Source organism: Mustela putorius, unplaced genomic scaffold (assembly GCF_011764305.1).
Source record: "Mustela putorius furo isolate JIRA1106 unplaced genomic scaffold, ASM1176430v1.1 tig00003875_pilon_pilon_pilon, whole genome shotgun sequence".
NCBI classification, from domain to species: Eukaryota; Metazoa; Chordata; class Mammalia; order Carnivora; family Mustelidae; genus Mustela; species Mustela putorius.
In genome coordinates, this window is record NW_025422026.1 from 8,563,810 (window position 1) to 8,590,961 (window position 27,152).

The window sequence follows — 27,152 nt, forward strand, 5'->3', positions numbered from 1 at the left end:
TCGCTTTGCTACTGAACATTGTCTGGCCACAGAGTCCTTACCTTGACCCCTAGCCTTTCCAATTTTCTAATAAGCTTCTCATTCCCTTTATGCAACACTCAGATTTAGAATTTATAACATGCATCCTGTTTTCCTGATAAGATAAGCAAGTACAGATACAGGTAGGAATCAGTTAGAAACTAGAGATTAAATTTCACAAAACCACTGCTATTGTTAAAACTGGTACCATGGTTAAACACGCTGGTCTTAGCACCATCACTCACAAGTCATTTTAGGCAAGTTATTTAACTTCCTGTGCCTCGGGTTCATCTCTACATAATGAGAGAAAAAGAATATTTACCTCTTAGGACCATCTATGAGGATTAAAAATCTTGGGTGCCTGGGTGGCTCAGTGGGTTAAGCCACTGCCTTCGGCTCAGGTCATGATCTCAGGGTCCTGGGATCGAGTCCCGCATTGGGCTCTCTGTTCAGCGGGGAGCCTGCTTCCCTCTCTCTCTCTATGCCGCCTCTCTGTCTACTTGTGATCTCTCTCTGTCAAATAAATAAATAAAATCTTTAAAAAAAAAAAAAATCTTGTATGGATAAAAACTTAAAATAGTGTCTGGCATATGCTGAGTAATTAATAAACATTATTTATTATTATCAGTGGTTCCATGCACGGTTTTTTGGATGAGTATATCCAATTCCCTGGTATCTATTTGCCCACTATACTAATGCCTGAGTGCTTCAGCTACAGCTGAGGCTGGATTGCCAATCACCCCCATGTCCTGGGGGCTTCACTGATAGGAAGCAGAGACTACTCAACCTCTCCAAGCCCTTTTTCCAAAAGTTAGATCAATCCTTTCTAAAGTACACCTTCAGTCACTGATGTAGATAGACCTGGAAGCTAACTGCACATCCTTTGTTTAGAATGAGAAGTTCCTTGACCCTCACTAGGTCATCCCCATGTGATTAAATACATAAACAACAAGAACACCAACAAAGATGGGTTAGCTGGTTTTGCCTCATGGCCTTTGAACATTAAGTGGATAAAAGATTGACCAAGTTGAGATTTATGGGCATGTATGTTTCCCTACCATGGAGGATGCTGTGATGTTGGCAATGAACCTAAAGGAGCCAGCTGTTTGGTTAAGAATGTTGATTTATATAGATCAAATTTCATAGCCTAAGTTTTCCCCATTTGTACTGAAGACTGCTTTATGGGTTTTGGGGGGGAATAAGAGGCAACACATTTCAGAAAGAAAAAGAAGAAATTTGGATTCAGTTACTTGTGTTTGAATTATGGATCAGTTACACAGTAGAGGGTTAGCCTTTTCAGATGCATGATATCTTAAGACTCCATCCATTCATCTATGACATAAGTACTATGGCTACTACTACTACTACTACTACTACTACTACTGGTTTCCTAGGGCTTTCCTTCTTTAAGATACGGCATATCAAATCCTTATAACACTCCCTGGCACATGCTATTCTATTAGCACTATTCTGCTCTTCTTGGTATATATTTTGTCACACACTGGCAAAGCACAGGGAACCAGTCAGCCTCCTGGTTTCAAAGCCACATAACAAAATGATGCATACCATCATCATACACACACTGGCTCTTATTTAGTTTCCATTCATACACACACTGGCTCTTATTTAGTTTCCATTCCCACTGTCCTGGGGCCATATTGGTTCCTATCTGTTTTCCAGTAGACTCGTCTTTTACCACAAACAGAATCAGTAAGTCTGTGATGAGCTATCACATGACTGAGGAGACTTTTTGCCTTCTTAGGACATACCTGAGGTCTGGGTTGGACAACCTTGTCTAAAGGGATCCTCCAAGCAGAGGATGCTAGGGTGGCTCAGTCGGCTAAGCATCGGCCTTCAGCTCAGGTCATGACCCCAGGGTTCTGGGATCAAGTCCCACATTGGGCTCCTTGCTCAGCAGGGAGTCTGCTTCTCCGTCTTCCTCTGCCCTTCCCCCTGTCTGTTTTCTCTCTCTCTCTCTCTCTTAAATAAATAAATAAATAAAATCTTTAAAAATTTAAGTGGTCAAGCAGAAGTGAGTCAGGATTCCTTTCTCCTGAACCATCTACATCTAGGAACAGAAAACAGTACATGTTCTGATTCCTATTAAGATTATTTAAGGCCCCCTTTTAAAGGGTCATCTTGTACCTGATTCTGCCTTAATATTGGATGGCTAGCTGGACATCCTTCCCTACTACATAATTTCACCCCAAATTTGTGACATTGTCTTCTGCATTTACCTTTTGTGTCTTCATTTTCCCGCCTCCTTTTCTTCATCATTATTTGTATCTCCTTTAATTTGTCTATGCATGGTTATGCTCTGTCCCTTTATTATATACCCAGTAGGCATCAAGATAAAATTCAATTTTCATGCAGTCAAATATCAGCTTTGTGCCATTTGGCATAATTCCATTGCCTTTCCTTTCACGTCTTGAATTCAGGGTTGCAACCTTCCTACCCAAGTTGGAGTGGGAGGATGTCAATGGCAGCAGTCTTGAAAATGAGCACAGGACATTAGAGCTAAAAGAAATTCAAAGACCTTTACGTTGGAAGCTAAGAAACCTGAGGATAAACAAGGTGAGCCACCTCTCCAGAGTCACAGAGCCAGCTGTCTGCGGCAATACTCTGAGCCAGAACCTAGCTTCCTGGCATCAAGGCCATGTGTCCTTAAGGACAACCAAGCTGGGCATTAAAGTGGGGCTTTATGGAAACTTGTGGGAGAGCAAAACCCATGACAGACTCTTCCCTCTTGGGTGCGGTGGATGTGCCCAGGCTTCTTAGCTTGGTCCCCTCCCAAGACAGGGGAACTGGACCCCTGGCCAGCATCAAGGAATCAGGCAAAACATGGAAATGTTCTTAGAAATTTAAAAGCAGCCTTCTTCCTTCTGCATCAGAATCATCTAAGTTCAGGATCTTGTGAACCAAAAAGGTAAGCTTTCCGTGAGTCTTTTTATCCTATTAAGGATATCCTGGTTTGAGTATCATGACCTTGATTTCTGCTCCTGAGATTGTTTCCTTTCCTCCCTTCCTCCTTCCCTTCCTTTCTTCCTCCCTCCCTTTTCCCCTCGCTTCCTCTCTTCCTCCTTCCTTCCTTCACCTTGATCAAATCCATAGTTTGATGTTCCCCTCCTAGTTACAGCTGGTAAACTAACTCCTACAGGTGAAGCGGCCTTGAACCACAACACTAAAGGGCCAGGTCCTTGAAAAGGTCACAGGGAGGCCATGGGGTTACATAACAGAGAGTCAACATGGAGAATAAATAGAACAAGGAAGTACTCTAAAAATTAATGAAAAGCGACTGAGTTAACTTAGCTACCCATGCCAGGCTATTTGCAGCCTTCTTAAGTAAAAACAGGCTCTCCTATTTGGGAAAAACTTCACAGGTTTTATTTGCCTTCCATTTTTAGAATTAACAACAAAGACAAAGACAGAATAGGCTGAAGTCGACAAAGAGTAGGAGGAGCAAGTTTCCTGATGAAAAACCTTCTCTAGGGTCTGGTAGCCTATTTTACTTTCAGGTATTTATAGATTCATAGGCAGGAGACCAGCTGTTCATTTGGTTGAGCCTGAGGCATAGGTGAACGATATCCCCAGTGTTGACTGGCAGTAGGTAAATCACTTAACTACACCTAGCAAGTCACTTAGCCTCCCTGGGCTCCCATGGAATCACTCGTAAAATGGGATTTCTTTTAGGTTGGCGTCCATGGCTGTTATTAAGTGTGAACATTTTGCAAATAGCAAATGCAATATGAAAAAAAATGCACTTTGACTCCTCTCTGTCTGCAATCTCTTTCATCTTCCTCTTTTGAATTCTTCTCCCCATGGTTTGCGATGCATCCCACCTACGGAGATAAACATTCCATCGAAGATGACATGCACCGACTTCCCTGAATGGTATTAAAACAATCAAGGGATATTTCTGGGCCAAAATGACCCAAATCATTCAGATTTTAAAACTTAACAAACACACAGAGACATATGTGCACCCAAGACATATAGTTGGGGGACTGTAGGATTCACGAAACTAATAACGTTACCTTCAATTTATATTATAACCTCAATGGCCCCCAACTCTAGGAGTTACACAGATGAACTTCAAAAGCCAGCAGTCTCTTAAGATTCATGACATTTGGCTCAGTGGGTTAAAGCCTCTGCCTTCGGCTCAGGTCATGATCCCAGGGTGCTGGGATCGAGCCCCACATCGGGTTCTCTGCTCAGTGGCGAGCCTACTTCCCCCCGTCTTTCTGCCTGCCTCTCTGCCTACTTGTGATCTCTGTCTGTCAAATAAACAAATAAAATCTTTAAAAAAAATTAAAAAAAAGATTCATGACATTTGGCAAAACTCTTAACCTCCATAAAACTTAATTTTTTTTTTTTTGCAAAAGGGGAGGCTAATAATAGCATCTGTCACACAGGATTATATATCTGATTGACATAATAATTTTAAAATGCTTAGCCCAGCAACTGATTCATAGTTAAGCTCTAATGAATGTTTGTTATTATTGTTATTCTCTCTCTCTCTCTCTCTCTATATATATATATATACACATACACACACATATTAACATACAAATTATTTTTACAGTTTCATACTATTCTACAAAATTAATCAACAATGGTTTTCTTTTCTTCTTACTACTGCTAAGAATCTGGACTGTTTAAATTCATTGGGGGATATAAGTATCATTGCTATAAATACCTACATATTAAATATTGTTTTCTGTTAAGTTTATTTTCTTAAGGGATATTAGAGCTGGAAATACAGGATTAAATGAGAGGTTTTGATGGACCATTTTACAAGTTGCTAGATTCCTCTCCAGAGGAAAGTAAACCAGTTTACAGACAGCTGTATGATATTAAATCTCCCTCCTCATAGACACACTAACATTTGTATTTTAATTATTTTATTTAACAGATTATTTTAAATAACAAAAATACTTGACTTTGCCTTTCTTTACAAATGGAATTGGGTTTTCTGTTGCTATTTTTCCAAGCTAAGATTAGCATTTCTTCCTGGTTAGTTCATTTATTTTGATCCACTAGGGAACCATTTACTGTTTTAAAGGAACATATGATATTCAGTCTCAAGAGGCCCCCAGCCTAGGTCCCATTCTAGCATTTCCCTTCTTGTAATCACTGGGCATTTCTCTGCCTACAACTATAGAATGAAACTAAAAATATTCTCCTATTTGGATACCATGGGCTACTTTTAAAAAATAATCTGAATGTAGTAAGGGTGACAAAAGACAAAGGAAGAATGATATTATCAAAATTTCAAGGTAATAAGAATGGGAATTGATGGAAATAGAGTATAAAACACTGAGCCTCTATGACTGTTTCGTTATAATGGTACCTTTTGGGGAGGGATTCTGCTGATTTCTAGAGTCCCCATTTTGGCCCATCTTGGCCCCGGAGTAGACATTTGTACTCCACTTTCTGTCCCCATTCATTCTTTCTAAGGAAGGAAGAATAACATGGAACTGGTGGTTTGGGGGGAGATGCTGAGTGAACTTGAGCACCCTGTGGCCTCAGTGTTCCTTCTCTTCCTGTATGACCTGACTCAGAACACACCCACTGCTCCCATGCATGACTGGCTTAGCAAGGCAGACTCTAACCCTATAGTTCGGGGTAAGGAAGTTCAATTCTGGTGGGGACATGATCACGAACTCATTACCAGTAATAAAGCAGTTATGTTTTATTTCAATCTGATCAGCTCCTGTGTTCTGTTTCTTATTTGATTTGGAACTCAGGAGAGATGAGATAGGTACCATTCACTGACCATCCTAAAGGTCGGTAAGGCTTAGTATTTGTAATCATTAAGCATCAAGGATGCCTAGCCATACTAACTGGTTTTACCCCTAATCTTTTTACCAGCTTCGGGGAAAGGCAAGACACATGGCTTCTCCGAGTTCCAGTTTCTTCATCTGCACAGGGCAGATAATAATCGTACACACCTCAAAGAAGTGTTGAAAGCAAGAGTTGGCGAACTATGGCTTAGTCGGACAAATCCAGTCCATTGCTTATTTTTGTAAATAACGTTTTCGTGAAATACAGCCATGTCCATATATTTACATACTGTCTATGGCTACTTCTATGCTAACACAGCAGAGCTGAGCAGTCGCAAAGAGACCATATGGTCCACAAAACTTAAAACGTCTTCTGTCTCTTTCCAGAAAAAGTCTGCCAACCCCCAGTTTAAAAGATAAAACAAGGAAAGAGTGATGCATGCAAAATGCACAGTCCGGTAGTGAAAAGAATAAATGTTTCTTATGTGTTCACTATTACTATCTATCAGAAGACAGAATGTCTTTGTGATTAAGAGCACTGATTCTTTGGCCTGGTTCAAATGCTAGCTCTACAACTTACCAACTCTGCCATTTTAGGCAAGCCTCAGGGTCTTTCTAAGTCACAATGGGTTTACCAGTACATGGACATAACAATGCCTACTTTGTAGGGTTATTGAAATGCTTCAATGAGATGATATGGCAAGTGACTTCGGAGAGTACATCATGGCCATCACAACTGTCATTAATTTCCTCCAAAAGGAATCTAAAATATGAACTCACTTCTAATACTAGTTCACTCATAACAGTAAATCTCAATTAATTCACATATTCTCTCAGAAAATATTAAGTGGTCATCCTGAGAAAGTCAGAGCATGTCCAGGGATGCCTAGAACTCTTCCTTCCTCCTTAACTTCCCCAATACAATCATCCTAAAATCTATACTCTCAGATAAAAGCCAAAGTAACATGAAATCTCAAAGAAAAAGCACCATCTAAATCAAGTCACTACACACAGGGGAACGATCTGCATTGGGTGAGACTGCACCAGAGTTCAAAGAACACCCAAAGCCTGGATTATCATGCAATTGTGAGTCTTGACAGAGCTCTCATGATTTAAAGATGAGTCAACAAGAAATGAGGGAATAGAAGCTGAAAGAAGAGGAGGGACGGATCAGAACAATCCGGGAGGTGAAAAGTTGTGATGTGGTGAAATGTTGAAATGTTGACCTACAAAGAAATGGATGCCTCCACCAAGAACAGAGAGATGCACACTTTGGGGAATGACTGGCCACCAGAAATGGAAGCCAGTCTGACGTAGTTCCTGGGAAGGTATCAGGAAAATTTTTTTAAAATGGAATTTATGAAACATTATATGAAAAAAGTACAGATTGAAATGGAACAGGAACAGACCATATTACAAAAGGAATAAAAGAGATGATGCTGATGAGAAATAATGAAACAGAAGCAACGAATCTCAATGTAAAGTAACGGAAATCCAATCAAGAAATGGGCAGAAGACATGAACAGACATTTCTGCAAAGAAGACATCCAGATGGCGAACAGACACATGAAAAAGTGCTCCATATCACTCGGCATCAGGGAAATACAAATCAAAACCACAATGAGATATCACCTCACACCAGTCAGAATGGCTAAAATCAACAAGTCAGGAAATGACAGATGCTGGCGAGGATGCGGAGAAAGGGGAACCCTCCTACACTGTTGGTGGGAATGCAAGCTGGTGCAGCCACTCTGGAAAACAGCATGGAGGTTCCTCAAAATGTTGAAAATAGAACTGCCCTATGACCCAGCAATTGCACTATTGGGTATTTACCCTAAGGATACAAATGTAGTGATCCAAAGAGACACATGCACCCGAATGTTTATAGCAGCAATGTCGACAATAGCCAAACTATGGAAAGAACCTAGATGTCCATCAACAGATGAATGGATCAAGAAGATGTGGTATATATACACAATGGAATACTATGCAGCCATCAAAAGAAATGAAATCTTGCCATTTGCAACAACATGGATGGAACTAGAGCGTATCATGCTTAGCGAAATAAGTCAAGCAGAAAGACAACTATCATATGATCTCCCTGATATGAGGAAGTGGTGATGCAACATGGAGGCTTAAGTGGGTAGAAGAAGAATAAATGAAACAAGATGGGATTGGGAGGGAGACAAACCATAAATGACTCTTAATCTCACAAAACAAACTGAGGGTTGCCGGGGGGAGGGGGTTTGGGAGAAGGGGGTGGGATTATGGACATTGGGGAGGGTATGTGATTTGGTGAGTGCTGTGAAGTATGTAAACCTGGTGATTCACAGACCTGTACCCCTGGGGATAAAAATATATGTTTATAAAAAATAAAAAATTTAAAGTAACGGAAATCAAAACACATTATTAGCAAAGAGGAGAGACTCTGTGAGGACAAATAGCCTCCAGAACTTGGTGAATGGGACCGAAGAAGAAAGATGATGAAGGGGGAGGAAGAGACAGAGGCATAGGTTGGGAAGCAGATGCCAAACATTCCAGAGAAACAAAGACGAAGACGTGGTATGGAATCACTGCTTTCTGGGAATTGAAAGCCATGTCAGAGGGGAAGAAAGGTTCAAACTGAAATCAACCAGAAGTACCTAAATGCCAAAGAAGAAATATTTCTGATGTGCTAGAAAAAGAATGTTGATGTTAATGAACAAGAAAAACCAGGACAACTATTAAGGCAACAAAATCAGGGTGCGTGCTGAGGGTGCCCAACCAGACTGAGTGTACAGGATTAAACGGTAGAATATGTCCACACTGTTACAGTGAATGAATTCTCCAGGGAGGCTCAGTGGAATTTCTGTGTAAGGGGAAGAAAGAGTCACACGGATATGAATGTGCCAAGAATGTGCCTTTGAGGGCGTCTGCGTGGCTCAGTTAAGCGACTTCCTTCAGCTCAGGTCATAATCCTGGAGTCCCAGGATCAAGTCCCACATCAGGCTCCCTGCCCAGCGGGGAGTCTGCTTTTCCTTCTAACCCTCACCCCTCTCATGTGTGCACTCTCTCTCTCTCTCTTTCCCTCATTCTCTCTTTTGCAAATAAATAAATAAAATCTTTTTATCAAAAAGAAGAATATACCTTTGATTTACTTTACCCCCCAAAAAAATTCATTAAAAAATTTTTTTTGTTGTTTTTTTAAGGTATGCTCTAGCAAAAAATGTGACATGAATCAACCTAGAAAAAATAATGGGGACATGATTGTATGGAATGGATAGAAAAGAGCAATGCAAGTAATTAAACAAAACTGAATTTTAAAGTGATTTGATTATGACTATAAGGCAATCTAAATGTCACAGATACTCCTTATATGGGAAAAGAGAAGTGGACAAGTAATATCTTTGTTTCGAACAAATGGGAAACAAATGGTTTTACAGGTAATTTGTATATGTTCAAGATGTGTATGTTCAAGGATAAATCCTAGGAAATGGAAAGTGTTCCACATCATAGAACAATACACACTAAACACAGATTTTACTCATTCACAAATACAGGCACAAACCTCCTCAATTCACAGTAAATAATACCAATATCTATGATAAAATGGTATCTTAGATTTTCAAGGATGGATGAGTATTAGAGGCTCTACTAACATAATTTTAGACTTTATTAATTCAAAGTAATAATCATAGTCTCTCATGGTTCACGAGGGACTATGGACTCTGAAAAACAATCTGAGGGTTTTGAAGGGGTGGGGGATGGGAGGTTGGGGGAACCAGGTGGCGGGTATTAGAGAGGGCACGGGTTGCATGGAGCACTGGGTGTGGTGCAAAAACGATGAATACTGTTATGCTGAAAATAAATTTTTAAAAAAGTAATAATCATTTTTCTAGATACCAAACAAATGGATGAAATTCATCATCCAACCCTGCTTTTTTAAATTAATATGCTAAAAAGCTAATTTATAAAGAAGTTATCAGGCATTAATATCAAAACAACAGATGGGGGTGCCCAGGTGGATCAGTCAGTTAGCATTTGCTTTGGGCTCCGGTCATGATCTCAGGGTCCTGGGATCCAGCCCCGCACTGGGCTCCCTGCTCAATGGGGCATCTGCTTCTCCCTCTCCATCTGCCCCTCCCCCACCTCCTGTTCTCTCATGCTCTCTCTCTCTCTCTCTCTCAAGTAAATTAAAAAACAAAACCAGACATTTTACTTAATGTTCAAATGTTTAGAGTCATTCCCATTTTGAAGTTAGGTTCACAGCAAGGATCTGAATAGAATATAGGATCTGAATAGAAGCAGCCTTAAAAATGTTCTCAAACTCTAGCCAATACTATAAAAAGGAATAAAAACTGAGTAAAGCTATAGGCCTGCCTGGGTGGCTCAGTGGGTTAAGCATCTGCCTTCAGGTCAGGACATGATCTCAGGGTCTTGGGATCAAGCCCCACATTGGGCTCCCTGCTCAGCGGGGAGCCTACTTCTTCCTCTCCCTCTGCAGCTCCTCCTGCTTGTACTCCCTCTCTCTGTCAAATAAATAAATAAAATCTTAAAAAACACAAAAACGAGTAAAGCTAATTATCAAAATTTATAAATGGCATGACAACTTCTCTAAAAAAAAAAAAAACAAACCAGAAAAATCCATGGAAACACTTTTAGGTATAACTACAGAGTTCAATGAAATTATAAACAGATAAATAAATAAATAAATATATATATATATATATATATATTCAGAGTTTTCCTATATCATGATGACAGCCATTTAGAAAAATATGTAGAAAAGACTTTTAAGAGTAATGAGAAAATTTAAAATATGAAAATTAAAAGCTTTTGATGATATATCTAAGAATTGCACAAAAGGGTACAAAAGGAACCCCTACAATACTTCCTTTGTGAACACCAAAGAAGAGCTAAATTAGTGGGACAAAATTTCAGATTTTGAAAAAGCAATATGGGCAAACAGTCAACAGACCAAAAAATCTATAATTTTAATGTAGTTTGAGTTAAATTTAATGTAGTTTGAGTTAAAATCCCAGTGGTTTCATTCTTGGCAGTTAACAACTCATTATAGGGCCCATCAGTGAAAAAAAAAACAAGGAAGGGAAAATAGCAAAGCACATTTTTAAAACAAATATTAATGAGGTGGTGCTTGTAACATTACATATTTAAGTTGTACAGCTACAGTATTAAAAACTGAAGAGAACAGAACATCAAAAAATAGACCTAGGTACATTCACATGTAGATACTGTAAAGAGACTCGCATTACTAATTAATGATGGATTATTTAGTAATTACTAGGGCAAATGGTGACTAATTTAGAAATACGGAATTATTTAATTGTAACTGGAAAAGAAATTATAATATGTAAATAGACTCATTATAAAAGCATCTACCTCAGTATAATAATATCAATTGACACAGTTTTACAATGAATTATTATTTGGATAATTGAGTTATGAATCATTTGTTATTCAACTGAAGGAGGTATGCTGTCAAAGCTAAAAGGGACAAAGAAAAAAACTGGTACACCTGTCCATGTAAAAACAAAAACATCCAAAGTCAATAAACTACATTAAAAAAAAGTGTGAAAAGGTAAATAGGAAAAGTATTTGCAATATCTATGACAAAGAGGTGTTGAATATCTTTAACACAGAAATTTCAATTAATTTAAATATAAATTTAAGAAAGGAAAAAACATGATGCTGAAAGGAATAAAAACCAAAAGACATACCCAGGAAATTTATTTTAAAAAGAAATAATACAGAAACATTTTATCTATATCAGAAGAGGTAACACTATAAATTAAAACCACATCCTCTTTTCACCTAAAAATGGCAAAGACTGTAATGCGAAAGCAACCGGTGTGTCTAGAAGACATGTTAGAAAAAATCCAGTTGAGTTTGGCGATGACTCTTCAGATATAATACCAAACAAAGGCAGGATGAATGAAAGGAGTAACTGATGAGCTTGACTTCATTAAAATGAAAGATTTCTGCTCTGGGAAAGATACTGTGAAGAGAAGGAGAAGACAAGCCACAGACTGGGAGAAAATATTTGCCAAAGACACATCTGAGAAAGGACTGTTACCCCAAATATACAAAGAGCTCTTAAAATTCAACAATAAGGAAAGAACCTGATTAAAAAATGGGCTAATGACCTTAAAGACTTCTCACTAAAGAAGATAGACATACATCTGGTAAATAAGCATATGAAAAGACATTCCACCTGGTATGCCATCCAGAAAATGCAAATTGAAATGATGCCATTAGACACCTGTAAGAATGGCCAAAATCCAGAACACTGACAAAGACAAATGTTGGTGAGGATGTGGAGCAGTATGAACTCTCATTCATGGCTGCTGGGAATGCAAAACAGTGCAGCCACTCTGGAAGACAGTTTGGTGATTTCTTACAAAATAAAACATGCTTTTACCATACGATCCAGCAATCACACTCTTTGGTGTTTACGCAAAGGAGCTGAAAACTTCTGTCCACACAAAACCTGTCCACGGATGTTCATAGCAGCTTTATTCATAATTGCCGAAACTTAGAGGCAGCCAAAATGTCCTTCAGTGGCCAAATGGGTAAATAAACTATGAATCATCCAGACAATGGAATATTTGTCAGTGCTAACACTAAATGAGCTATCAAGTCACGAAAAGACATGGAGGAAACATGAATGCATATTTCTATGAGAAAGAGGCCAATCTGAAAAGCCTGCATACTATATGGATCCAATTATATGACTTTCTGGAAAAGGTTAAACTATGGACACAGTAAAAAGATCAGTGGCTGCCAGGGGTTCATGGGGAGGGAGGGTTGAATAGGCAGAGTACAGAGGATTTTTAGGGCATTGAAACTTATGCTGTATGAAACTATAATGATAACACATGTCATTATACACTTGTCCAAACCCACAGAATATACAACAGCAAGAGTGAACCCTAAGGTAAACGATGGACTTTGATGATAATGATGTGTCAATGTCACTACATCAACTGCCACAGATGCCTCCATTCCAGTGGGGGATGATGATAATAGGAGAGGCTGTATATGTTGGGGGCAAAATATGCATGGGATATCCATACTTTCCTCCCAATGGTACTGTGAAGCTAAAACAGCTCTTAGAAATAAAATCTATTTTAAAAGGGATAAGGTTTAGAGACCACAGTTTGGGAGAATAAACCAGATCCTGAGCCATCAGCCAGGCACAGCTCGGAAACTCCGAGCGTGTCTGTTATTAATGGAGGGAGAAGCGGAGATGGGGGAGCTCAGCGGAGAAGAGCTAGAGGCAGCGAAGGGATACTGATGGAGAGGCGCAGGGGCTGACGCAGCAAACCTGTGAAATGACTTTGCAGAAGACCTGTCACAACAGATACACGACACCTCGGAAGACACAGCCGAGCATTCCTGCAGCATGTGCGCAAGTATTTCCGGGGAAAAGACCGAGAAAAAGGAGGAGGGAAGAGGAGAGAAGGAGTCTGCAGGCGTTTTTCTTAAACAAGCAACTGGGAAGAAGAGACCTGGAGAAGACAAACCCAAACAAAGAAGGCCCGCACCATACTTCAGTCTGAGCTTCAGTCCCTGGGCAGACATCCACCATTTCTGCTCTTTCTCCGCTCATGAAAAATGGTGAAGTTGCTCCGTGGATGTTGACTACACTCTAATTGTTTTGATGGTAAATGAGGCATGAAACCTATTGTCAAAAAACACGTTGTTCGGGGCGCAGAGCCATATTTTATCTTCCCAGAACATCACTCCCCAGGGGTGAACAATTTCTATGGGGCCGAAGAGACTCAAAATACCATGTCCTCGCGTTTCTTTAAATACAGAGTTTTAGGGGCACCTGGGTGGCTCGGTGGTTTAAGCCTCTGCTTTGGGCTTAGGTCATGATCCCAGGGTCCTGGGATCAAGCCCAGCATTGGGCTCTCTGCTCAGCAGGAAGCCTGCTTCTCCCTCTCTCTCTGCCTGGCTCTCTGACTACTTGTAATCAATCTCTCTCTCTCTCTCTCTCTCTCTCTGTCAAATAAATAAGTTTTTTTAAAAAAAATCTAAAAAAAAAAAAAAGAGTTTTAGGTAAAAACTTGCCCTTTACCTTCCCTAGTATTTCCTTCTGTGCAACTAAAAAAGAATCCTCCTGAAGTCTACAAGCCTGTCCTGCAGAGCATGCCCAGGGAAAGGTTAGGTGGGGAAGGGGGTGGCAGATCTCTCCTCTTGAAACCATACGGAGCACAGTGTTGATAAACATTAGTCACACCCTTCATATTAGAGGGAGAACCTGTTGCTAACTGGATCCCTAGGATTTGCTTGGCTGTCCTGATTATTATATCTTGTGATGGAGCCCTATTCATCAGAAACTAATCAAAGGGTACTCGAACAGCCTGCTGTTGATTGCAAACCAACAGATTTTACTGTCTTAAGTTCCCCTCTGCCATCCTTTAATGGATACACGCTTATTGGCTAGAATATTTACTGGGTCAAGATAGGTTCAAGGTGATTTTGCTCTCAGGTAGTTTGGGGTCCTTTGGGCAGGAACCACATCTATTTTGATCAACTGCCTGGATGAACAGAAAGACGGATTGAGATACACACATTTGGGTGAAATGGGCAAATTCCATCCTGCCATCGGCACCGAAACTCAGTGCCTCTTAAACTGAATTCAAATCCAATTAAAACACACACATGAAAAAAATAAAATAATAAAATAAATAAATAAAACGCACACATGAATCACATCCTGCATGTAGGTATCCTGCCCTTAAGAAGCTGCACCAGCCTAAGGAGGGCCAGAGGTCATGGAGGATTTCAAGCGTCAGGACGCATGCGCTGCTTGTGACTGAAACATTAACAGGAGTGCAGAGTGGCAGGGAGGAGCGGGAAATACCATCTTCTTATGACAACCCACACAGCAGCCATTGTATTTGGAGCTCGACACCAAATTCTTTAGACTTGAATTAGAAGAGGCACTTGTTTGATAGATTTCCTCTTGTTCCAGTTTGCAGGCAACTAATCCTCACTGCATTGGATCAAACAGACGGGCGCAATCAATTCAGGGAAAGCAAGCAATGCCAGGTCTGCTCAATCTTCCCTCAATGAGCAGCAGAGAAGAGGGGGGGGGGGGGGGAGGAAAGAAAGAAAGAAAATTCAGGCATGCCTGCACCCAACACAGCTTAGCAAAGGAAAAGATGAGAAGACAAGTTGAAATATGTATCCTGGCAGGTGGAAGCACTTGCTGTCAAGAGGGAAGCCACTGACCCGCCACAGTGATGCCCAACGCACCATGCCTGGGGGTGCTGAGCGGGACCGAAAGGAGCAGGGGCAGACAGCAGTCGGGATGATGTCAAAACAATAGAAATCAGGGCCAGTGTCTCGAGGGAGGAAAGAGGTCCAGATTTACTTAGGTCTCCATGGTCTGTGATCTACAGTACAGTGTGATGAGCAAGTTAATTACCGCATTTAGGTAATTAAGTCTCAGAGAAACCAGTACCTTCCAAAGCAAAATTAATTTACGCTGCTAGATCTTTCCAGGCTTGACTGGCCATTTGGTGAGAAGTCACATTGGAACCGCAGCCTCACAGCGGCAGGAAGAAGATTAATGAAAATACGCTAGAAATAAAACAGCCCCAGTATCAATGGCTTGATCTCTGCCTTTGGACCAGAAGGGCATGAGGAGATGCTTCCTGGTTTACCAGCAGCCACTTCCTCCCCCAGCCACTCAAGGCCCCATCCATTCCCTGCCTCAAAGCATGGCCAATTGACTTAGTCTTCTTTGACTCTTCTTTTCTTGGTCCTCTCTTCTCCCACACGGCCATTCTTTCTTTCTTGCCCCCTGCTTCTGTTTTGATCAAGTCTAAAATATCTGTCTATAGTAAAGAGCATCAAAAGAGCTCATTTGGATAATGGTTCTCCCTCTCTTGACTCAACACCATTAATGATCCTCACAGTTCTTGGAGATCCCTCATTCCCCTGCGGTGGCCGTGAGTCAGGGTCTCCAGGCCAATACATAAATCACCGTCAGGTGGTTCTTCTCATGATCTGAGAAGGAACAGTGCTTTTTAAGAACAGGGAGAGTCAAATATTTCTTGTCCCCAAGTTCCTAGATGTTGGCCATGAGATTGCCTTTTTTTGCTGAGTAATGGCTCCAAAATGATGCTTGTATACATACAAACACGCTACTGGCACGCTACTGGCAAGCAGACGCATAGGTCCATGTGTGTGTGTTTGCTAAGCTGCATCTTCTCTACCATAAGCAAAATTTATGTATAATACATGTTTATAGATACATGTAGCTTTATATATGCTTTTATGTGTACAAGTAGGCACCATTCGCTCTGTGTTCAGCAAGAAGTGAGGATGCCCCGGGTCTGGCTCCATTAAACCACCACTGTCCTTACCTTCAGTTGGCGGCTTCTCCGTATGGTCTCCTCGTCAAAGACCTGTAGGACCACTTGGCTTTCACCTCCAAGATGGGCTCCGATCGGAACACCGAGGTCCAAATCTCCCTCCCACTGCTGTGAGCAACTTACCGTTGGAGGTGGTGGTCCAGGGCTTCTTCAACCGCATTCAGGAGAGTCGCAGCCCGGGTCAGGAGCTGACGGCTGCAGCTTACGGACTTGAGTTCCAAGATGAGTAAACTCAAGCAGAACATGGCTCCCATCTCCTCCAGCTCACTGGTGCCAAACTGGAGACCCTGCCAGGTAAATAAAACCATCAGAAGAGACTATATAATGGGAATGGAGTGAAGACAATTTGGAATAGAGAGAGAGAACTCCTGGACACATGACTATCACAGAAATTGAGAATTAATAGCATTCATCAGCCGCTATCTAATGGGCTTTGTTGGGTGTTTTCTGGATTGGTAGTTCTCAGTCTACGTTATGTGTCATCCAGGGTTTCCCAGAAGGAACCACCCCCCACCCACCAAGGACAGTAATGCGCTGGCAGGGGTCCTGAAGGGCAGAGAGGTATGTGGTGTTCCAGAAGTGGTGTTCACTTCCCCCTCTTTAATCAAAACAACAGTGCTTCCATCTGTATTTTTAAAAAGGGTTCCACTGTTGAAACAAAAGATTGTAAATGACTGTATTAAGAGATGCCCTTTCCTTTCTGTCAACCAGTGGACAAGAATGAGGGAGATCCTTTATATATAAATTCCAAAACTTAAAGACAACGCCACCAGCATTTATTTAATCTGTAATGTGATAGTACGTGAGAGAAAAGCCATGATATTTACTCTGTGCTATTACCCATGAAGCAACATACAATAATAAACAATTTTATTGAGCATTTACTAGGTGCCACATGCTGTTCTGAGCCCATTCACATGGATTTAATTCAATGAATACTTATTAAAGTTATATGAGGTAGGTGTTGCTATTTCATCCATTACACAGGGAAAGGAGAGTTAGACCCATGCAGCTGAGACCCATTCAGTTATCCATGAACGCACAGTGATAGGGACTAGTAAGTGAATCATGAGTTGACTCTTCAACAAAGTGTTATCCATTACATAATGAAGTACAAACTGCATGGTTTTTGAAATTAGATAGGAATTGGATTTGAATCTTGACTTCACCTTTTCTGATTGTGTGATCTTGGACTTAATGAACACTATTAGCTCCAATTTTCTCATCTGAAAAATGAGATCAAAATTCTTCCCTCCACACGTTTGGGCATGTGGTGATAATCCAGGGTCTACAAAATGCTGGTCAGTATCAGCTCAATTTCTCCTTCCTTATGCCTAGCAAATATATCTAATATGACAGAATTCAACGTGGTCCTGAGTTCTCTATCTCTATAAATATATTTCATTTCAATGAAAAAGTATTAATAGTTGAATATTATTTTTAAAGAGATTTTCATATCCAAATAGCAGTGATACAGGAAACAGAGATGTAATAGTAAAAATCCAAAAAGATTGGTCATAAGCATCACAACGGAAAACAAAATTGCAAACTGGGAATTTATCAGCCTCACGAAAGAATTTCTAGGTAAAAGGATAAAGGAAAGTAGGTCTATTTCAGCTTATTTCAAAGTTGTTTGAAAATTTTATTTGCTGCATGTTTGGACACCTGTTTTCCTAAAGAAAGGAGACACTGCTTCAGAGTAAAGGGAAGTCTGTTCCTCTGTAAACAACAGAAATGGGAGGGGAAGACAGATGTTTAACAAGTAATTTTTCTTCAGTCAGTAGAAAAGATCACTGTTTAAAGAGAGAAACATCTCAGTCTCTTTCCATTTGCTAAAGTTCCAACCTTGTTCTTACACCTTGTTTTCCTGGCTGTTCTTCTTCCTTCTAGAATGGCCAGCTGCGTGGGGAGTTACAAAGCGAAGGCCATGCCCTCCTCCTCAATCAGCCACCTTGCTGGTGGCAAGAAAGAGTAAACAAGGAGCATATGAACTAAATCCGGCCCCTCAAGGCAGGCAGGTTGCCTGATACATATGTGTAACCCCAGCCTCTAGCAGAGCACCTACAGGTCAAAAGGAGGACAAATCCTTGGTGGAAACAAATCTCACTGCATGAGCCATCTTGAGAGGTCAGGGGCAACACCATGGTATAAGTCAGCTTCTAAAAAAAACAGCCAAAATGATAGCAATTTTATAACAAAAAATATTTCCATATCCCAAATATCAGTCCATTTATTTCAAGCAATTGTTGGTATTCTAAAAAAGACTTGTTGAGAAGACCTGGATTAAAGGAACTTGTACCACTTACTGGCTTCGTGGTCTTGAGTAAATCACCTATTCCATTTTGATCTCCATTATGAATCTTTCTTTAATACACTCTTTTTACTCTCACCCGGTATCCAAAAAATTTATTGATATGGATAGTCTCTTCTTACCGCCATACACAATCTAGAAATGAAATCCTCAAAGGCAAGAACCGAGCATGATCCCTGGCATGGAGCCAATAGTTTATTATATAGCTTATCTTCAAAATATGAGAAATGGATAAGCAATGGCTTTATGTGGACGGCTACGGAGCAGCATGAACGTACCGTCTCTTGGATACACACCCTATTTGTCAAGTGGAACTTCGCTTTTTGGGGTAGCAAGTATATGAATGCCTTTAATTATGTTCCGCCACTGCCAAATGTCACGAAGAGTGAAATACTTCATTTTTGCTTCAGGGGATGCATTCACATCTCTGGATATGATCCAGAAAACAGGTAGACAAAATTTAGAAAGCCTGAGATCTGCCTGCATCAGTTATCATGGGTCTACAGTCACGAGTTCATAAATGAAACTGCCTTTGGGCTACTTTAAAAGTGAGTCTTATTAAAATAGAGACTCGGGGCACCTGGCTGGCTCAGTGGAGCAAAGCCTCTGCCTTTGGCTCCAGTCATGATCCCAGGGTCCTGGGATTGAGCCCTGCATCGGGCTCTCTGCTCAGCAGGAAGCCTGCTTCCCCCCGTCTCTCTGACTGCCTCTCTGCCTACTTGTGGTCTCTGTCTGTCAAAATAGAGCTCCAACTCTCCTCTCCTCTCAGCCAATATGTGTTAATTACAATTTTTTTTCCATCGCCAGTAACAGAAAGACTGACTATAGTGACTTTAACATGAATGGTGTTTTATTTTCCATGATAAGTTTTCAGGTAGAAAGTTTATGGCATTAAACATCAGTGCCCTAAGAAAATCAGGACTACCGTATCTGTCATTCTCCAGGTTTTCTCATGATTGCAAGGAGGCTGCTGTAGCTCCAGCCAGCACATCATTCAAGGAAAGAGAAAGAGAAAATGGAGAATGGAGGTACCAGCACACACTTGCTTATATTTTATTGGCCAGACCTGTGTAATAGAGCCAACTCCAGCTTTACAATGGTCTGGGAGCTGAATATTTTTTGCTTGTTCAACTACTTTAAAAGGGAAAGGAAAGAGAGAACAGTGTTAGAAATGAGTGTTAGCGGAGCCAGACAGTTGATTCACATGTATATTCGTCTCCATAATTGGCTACTACCCTCACCATCACACACTTAAGTACCATAGATATGGGAGGAATATTTGTGTTAATTAAGAAAATTACATATTGGTAAGATAAACACAGGGTCCAGAAACATGTTTAAAAAGTACATATATTGATAATTGGTGAACAAAAGGAGGAAAGCAATTAATAACCAAGCATGGAAAAAATACTTTATTTTATTATTAAATAAAAATGCCTCTTACACCCAGCAAATGGGTAGAAATATATTCAAATTTATGATACATAGTGCAGACTCTTATGATAAAAGCTGGCACATATCAAAATGCAATGACATCTGACATGGTAATGTCACTTCTGTAAATTTTTCCTGAGGGACTGATTCAAAATAAAAGTGAAGCTATATGCATAAAATATATATACTGTGTCAAAGTTATATATAATACTCAAAATTTGAAGGAAATAAAACACTAAATATCTAGTAAGGAAGAAATGGCTGAGGAAATTATAATGGAATAAATTTGATGAGTTATAATAAAGCCATTAAAGCGATAATTATAACAGCCATTTAACAATATGGAAAACACTTCTGATTTAACCACAGGTGGGTTTGAAAAAAGCAAAGTACAAGACACATAATGACGTGATTTCTGGTGACCATCTCACAATGAAGATGGAGGTGACCACCACCAATACCACATATACCTTTTAGACATTTTTGGTGTGATTTGCTGATAAAACAGAGAAATTTGGAGGAGAGATGTTATCAAGAGAAGATCCACATACCAGAAACTTTTTAAAAAAGTTTAGCATGCTAATAAAGGAGGAGACTTCCCTTCCGCAGTACACTCCTGAATTACATTTAGATTTACTTTTATTTCTTTTACGTGTAATTTACTGACACTACAGACTGGTGTCTCTTATCAGTTTCAGAAAACTGTAAGCCACTATCTCTCTGGGTGTTGCCTCTCCCCCGTTCCCCGGAAAGAAAGCAAAGACAAGCATAACACTCCTATTAAGCTTATTTATTTTTACTCTGTTGTCCATATCTCTTAACTTTACTTTTATATTTTTTAAATTTCTCTATCAATACAATAAATTCGGAGTATCTTTTCATATCAATGTTCCGTTTTAACAATTTGCTCTCCAGCTTCACTGAATCTGCTCTTTGATTCATTCATCTCAAAAACTGTCTCTGGAACACTATAAACATGGTTATTTTATATTCCCCTTCCCGATTAGTCCTGTATAAATGGTCTTTGTGGGCATCCATCATTAAACTTCCTGTTTAATGTCAATACTGTAGGTCTGCCTGCTAAAATACTTTATGATATTTTGAGAGTCTAAATTCACATTTTTTGAATTTGAAGAAAGTCTCTGTGGATAGGGCTCAAGGCTCTTTGCTCCAGAGTTTGTGTTTTCTTCTATGAGGTACTTAGGGACTACCCATCGGGACCACTACCGGCTAAGGCCTCAGTTTAAAGCCTTTAGGGCCACAGCATACACTTAAGCTTTGACCCCTAACCTGCTTAAAAGAGGATTTGTGTTTAGAAATTATGAATGAGGACTTTTCCTTTTCTGTCTGCTGTACCCAAAGCCATGGCCAAGACAGTCGAGCATCCTCATGCCCTCCCTTCACACACTGTGCTGTCACGGATTCAGCAAGATGTCCTCATCTTTGGAGGCCCTGCCTCTATGTGGTGCTCTTCCCTTGGTTCTCAAAGTTCGCACGGGCCTCTGTTTCCATCCCTAAACCCAAGTTGTAAGTGGAGAGGAATTAGTATCCTATAGATTCAATAATCTTACAGATCCAAAGATCTACAACACCTTTTGGCAAAGCCTGTCTCTTTTGGTAAAATTGGACACTCTCTAAAGCACACACAGGGGGGAAAATGTTACACCTATGCACAAATACTGCACAAATACTGCAGTTAAGAGAATGACACTCTGAAACACTGAACAAATGTCTTTTTTATGAAAAAGATTCACCACCAGAAATGAGAAAAATCTAAGACATTTCTTGTTTATAATCTCATAAAGGATCAAGAGTAGATTGCATTGGTAAAGTAAAGTTAAAGATGTGACAGGAGCTCAGAAGTAGCGATATGTTGAGATGGAAAATATAATTTTTAAATTAAAGAACAAGTGGAAAGAGTTAACAGACTGTTCAATACAGAAAATAAAATCCATTACGTAGCAGACAGCCTCAAGAAATTTCCCAATATCTCAAGAAAAAAATAGGTTAAAATAATGACACATATATACATATATTACATATATATGAATGGCATATATGTACATATATGTGTATGTGTGTGAAATATATATACACATATATGTGTATATGTGTATGTGTATTATTCATATATATATATATATATATATATATATATATACATATATGAGAATAAGAATTTTAAAGCACCTTAAGGAAAAGTGATCTAATTCCCTTTCCAATTTCAGATTCAGACAAGTTGGGTAATCAACACAGAAGCCAAGAAAAAGAAAAAAGAGGGGAAAGGGGATGAGGAAAAGGAGGGAAGAACTATTTTGTATTTTAAAATAATGGAGTACATAGGTGGCTCAGTCAGTCAAGCATCTGCCTTTGGCACAGGTCACGACCTCCAGGTCTTGGGATTGAGCCCCACATCAGGCTCCCTGCTCAGTGGGGAGCCTTCTTCTCCCTCTGCTCCTCCCCACTGCTCATGCTCTCTCTCTCTCTCTCTTTAATAAATAAATACAATCTTTAAAAAAAATCAGTCTGCAGATCAGACAGGTTCACCAAATATATGAGACATAATTAATAAAAAGAAACAAGAAAAGCATTGGGGACTCTATAAATAATCAAAATTAAAGAAGCTAAAATTGGGGCACCTGGGTGGCTCAGTGGGTTAAGCCTCTGCCTTCGGCTCAGATCATGATCTTGGGGTCCTGGGAGTGAGCCCCGCATCGGGCTCTCTGCTCAGTGGGGAGCCTGCTTCCCTCTCTCTCTGCCTGCCTCTCTGCCTGCTTGTGATCTCTCTCCCTCTGTCAAATAAATAAATAAATAAAATCTTAAAAAAAAAAACCCTGAAATTTAGTCACACTCATAAATATCAAAGACAATGAAGCAAATGTACAGAATTGGGAGGAAAAGTTGTGCCTCAAAAATGTTGTTTATGTGTGATGGCCTCAAGGAGAGAAACCCAAAGAAGAGAAGGCATTAAATGTACACCATATTGCATGGAGCACTGGGTGTGGTGCATAAACAACAAATTTTGGAACACTGAAAATAAATAAAATTAAATAAAATTTTTAAAAATTTAAAAAATGTAAAGTGTCAAAATGTCTCTTAAAATATTTACATTTACATTTACAACATCCAACACATGGAAACAACCTAAGTGTCCATCAGTGCATGAATGGATAATAAAGATGCATGTGTGTGTGTGTGTGTGTGTGTGTAATATTACTCAGCTATAAAAAGGAAGGAAATCCTGCCATCTGTTAGCACATGGATGGACCTGAAGGGCATCATTATAAGAGGAATAAGAAGTCAGGCATAGAGAAATAAGTACCGTATTTTCTCACTTATTTGTGGAATCTAAAAAATGAAAAAAAGAGGGGCGCCTGGGTGGCTCAGTGGGTTAAGCCGCTGCCTTCGGCTCAGGTCATGATCTCAGGGTCCTGGGATCGAGCCCCGCATCGGGCTCTCTGCTCAGCAGGGAGCCTGCTTCTCTCTCTCTCTCTCCCCACCTGCCTCTCTGCCTACTTGTGATCTCTGTCTGTCAAATAAATAAAATCTTTAAAAAAAAAAAATGAAAAAAAGATGAACTCATAGATTAGGAGAACAGGTTGATGGTTGTTATAGATAGAAGGGTAGGGGGTACGAAAAAGGTACAAGCTTCTAGTTATGAAATAAGTCAGTCATGTAATGTAATGCACAGCTTGGTAACCATAATTAATACATTGTATTGTTTATTTGAAAGTTACTAAGAGAGTTGATCTTAAAGAGTTTCCCTCCCAAGAAAAAAAAAAATGTTGTAACTATGTGTGGTGATTCACACTACCAAGATTTATTGTGTTCATTTCACACTATGTCTATATGTTGAATCACTGTGTCATACACCCGAAACTAATATAATGCTATCTGTCAATTATATCTATATATGCCTACGTAAACCTACAGATAATACATATATCCACATACAGACATAACCCAATTAAAGAAAATGTTGTTTGTGTTCAGAAATAGGAATATATAAAAATGATTATGCAGCGTGATCTAGAGAGTATTTTTCTAAGAAAGGCAGGGGGATGATATCACTAGGAAATCTACTAACATAAATATTAGTACATAAATAAATCAAAAGCCGGAAGAGTGAAAAACAAGAACTTCTGGATGGATGCATCCATTTCCAATACAAGACTTAGTATCTGAGATCTTTCTAGACCTGAAGGGGCAGTATGGCGGGGTGGGTGTTAACACAGGCCCTGAGGCCCAGGTTGCTGGCACCCCAATTCCAGTGCCGCCACGTGCTAAGTATATGGTCTTGGGGCAGTCATCTGACCTATTAGTGTCTCATTTTTCCCATCTGTGTAATGGGGAAAATACTACTATCTCATGGAGGTATGGAGGTAATTCAATGAGTTTTATATATACAAATTTACATTGGCACTTGGTCCCTTGCAGGTAATATAAGTATTAATTATTACCATTAATAATAGCAAATACTTAGATAAACCAATATTCCAAGCCAGACTTGACATGAACAGTCCTTATTAAAACTATGACCAAAACTATGACCTGCTCTCACTACTGTTATTTATAATTTTTGACAGATTCTAAACAATTCAATAAGATAAGAAAAAATGAGTCATACATATTAGAAAGGAAGGAATCACATTATCATTATTTGAAGACTGATTATGTACTAAAACAAACCAAAGGAATCAACTGAAACAGAAAATCTATTAGATATAAGGCAAGAATTGAGTAAGCAGACAGGTTACAAATTAAACATCCAGAAATCAATTTTCTTTCTATAAACCAGCAAAATAAATTATTAAGTATAATAAAAACCCCATTCACAATAGGAACACAACTATAAAATATCTAGGAATAGAATTAATAATAAATACCCCAAGGGTTATATGATAAATCCCAGGACCTCACCAAGAGATAACAAGGAAAATTTAAAAGAATAAAGCAATATGCTGAATTCTGGGAAAGCAATATCATGCCGTGTCAATTCTCTCCTCATATCAGTAAAACAGTTTGGGGATTTTCAAACTTGGCAAATTAATTCCATTTTAGAAGAATAAACAGCAAAAGTATCCAAGAATAATTTTGGAATGAGGAGTGGAAAAAAAGTAACAATGGGAAGATCTTATGCACTTACAATAATTCAATGCTATGGCATTAACACAAGACATGGCAAGACATGGTAGATAAAGAGAATAAGAAAAATGCCGAAGCCTGTGGAATGTGTACAGGTTTGCATACAGGAAAGGTGCCTTCCAAGTCACCAGCAAATGGATTGTAATGGGGCTCAAATAAAAATCACTGGTTAATACTCTGGGGGAAAATCTTAACCCAAACACAAAATTATTCCATTTTGACGAAAGGATTAAATGTTAAAAAAAAAAAAAAAACTTGAATGATTAGCGGAGGAATAAAACATATATTCCAATGCTCTATCATCTCCAGACCAGGAGAAGGTCTTCCTATGCACATCCTCAAAGAAGAAACTATAAAGGAAAATAGTAATGATTGAATAAATAAAATTTAAATGTATCTCATTAGCCTGAAATATCAGAAACCATGCTTTAAAAAAAACAACAGATGTAATTGCAATAAAGGACAAAAAATAACATGATATAAAAAGCAAATTAATAGAGCAATGAAATGTCATAATTTGCTTTTCGATTCACGTTTACCTCTCACTCCCCAAATCATCACGCTCTGCTGGCAAAGGGCTATAAACGGACATTATCATAACCTGTTGCTGATGGAAGGTCATATCTATGCTATTTCCATAGGGTAATTTGGAAATCTATTTCAAAAGCCTTAAGAATGTTTACTTCTTGGAGCTCACAATTCAAATTCCAGAAATTTCTCTTAAGAAAATAATCATAAGAGGAACAATAGAAAAAAAAAATCCTAAATGTGTGGCAATATATTTCTAGTCAAGTTTGAATGTATTCACAACATGGAATATTAAGACTATGATGTGTTTTGTCCCCAACACCATGGGGACAGACTCACGGGATAGCACCGAAGTACAGTAGGTTGACTAGAGTGTGACACGTCCGTTATGATCTCAATTTTATTTAAAATTGTTAAAACGATTGATGTGCGCTAAAACGTTCACAGCAGGTAGAAATACATGGTGGGGGGGTGCGTGTGTTCTTCGTTTCCCTTATTTTATTTTTAATCATGAAAACTACGACATTGCTTTTGCCATTCGTACTTCCTTAAACAATGCTTGGGAGCCTGGAAATAGTGATATATCTGAATTAATACCTTATTTTAGATACTGTGTGATTTAAAATTTAAAAGTAAAATTAAATTCAAAATTCAATCTTCTATATTGTTAGTGTAATTAAATATTTCAATAAAATAATTAAGTATTTAATAATAACAGAAGGCAGAGGAACCCTGGTTGGGTGTAGTCAGTTTCTCGCTTCTCCCTTCACATGCTACCAGGCACCCTCTAGGGTCTTTCCATTTCTCCAGGTCACTGGCCTGAGCCTGTTTTCCTTTCGGGGTAAACAGCCTGCAGTAAGAAATCTAGTCCCGGAAACATTTTCAGAATCTTCCCAAAGGGTCAGCATGAGCTAGAGGCAGTGACTTTTAGAGTTTTAACCAAGTTTGGAGAGTCTGTGAACAAATTAACTTTGCACACCCTCTGCCTTGACGTGCACAGAGCAGGGAAGTTAGAGCCAATCCAGGCCCTCAGATCTGGGAAGTCCCGCAGGCAGCCAGGGAGGCGAGCCAGAGGGCTGGTAGAGGGCTCCTCGGCTCCCCAAACCCATCAAATGGACTCTAAAGCTTCAGAACCCTTCCCCAGGCATGTTGGTGCCTCCGCCATCTGACTGGCTCCTCTGCACACAAAGAAGCCCTTCTGTGTCCATTCTTCCAGCCCCAGCTTCCTGACCCGTTACTGACAACTGTTTCCGTAGTAACTGCAAAAAGACCCTACATTCACTGGAACGGCAAGCCGGAGGGTGTGGGCTGGACTTCCAATGTGTCCTTTATTTCAGTGCTGGACCTTCCCTGCGCCTTTTATTGGTGAACTCGTGTGCAAGCCATGAATGACGCAGCGGACAGTGAAGTCCTCGGGGACTGTTGTCCATGTCCTCCCGGACCATGCATGTGAGGGTCAGTAGGAACAGAGCCTGAAACCCAGGCAGCTAGGATTTGAGAGGAGAGAGCATTCTAAGTGAGCCCAACCCTCTTCTACAGATGCAC

The 27,152-nt window shown here is 39.6% G+C and overlaps 1 protein-coding gene across 1 annotated transcript in view; it reads right to left on the reverse strand.

Annotated features, from left to right (window-relative positions):
• Positions 1 to 27,152, reverse strand: part of AGBL1 (AGBL carboxypeptidase 1) — a 727,538-nt gene that overhangs the window by 201,889 nt on the left and 498,497 nt on the right. Inside the window, exon 22 of the mRNA XM_004774140.2 lies at positions 16,313 to 16,476. Coding sequence (XP_004774197.2) covers positions 16,313 to 16,476 — 164 coding nt within the window. The remainder of the gene's footprint in view (positions 1 to 16,312; positions 16,477 to 27,152) is intronic.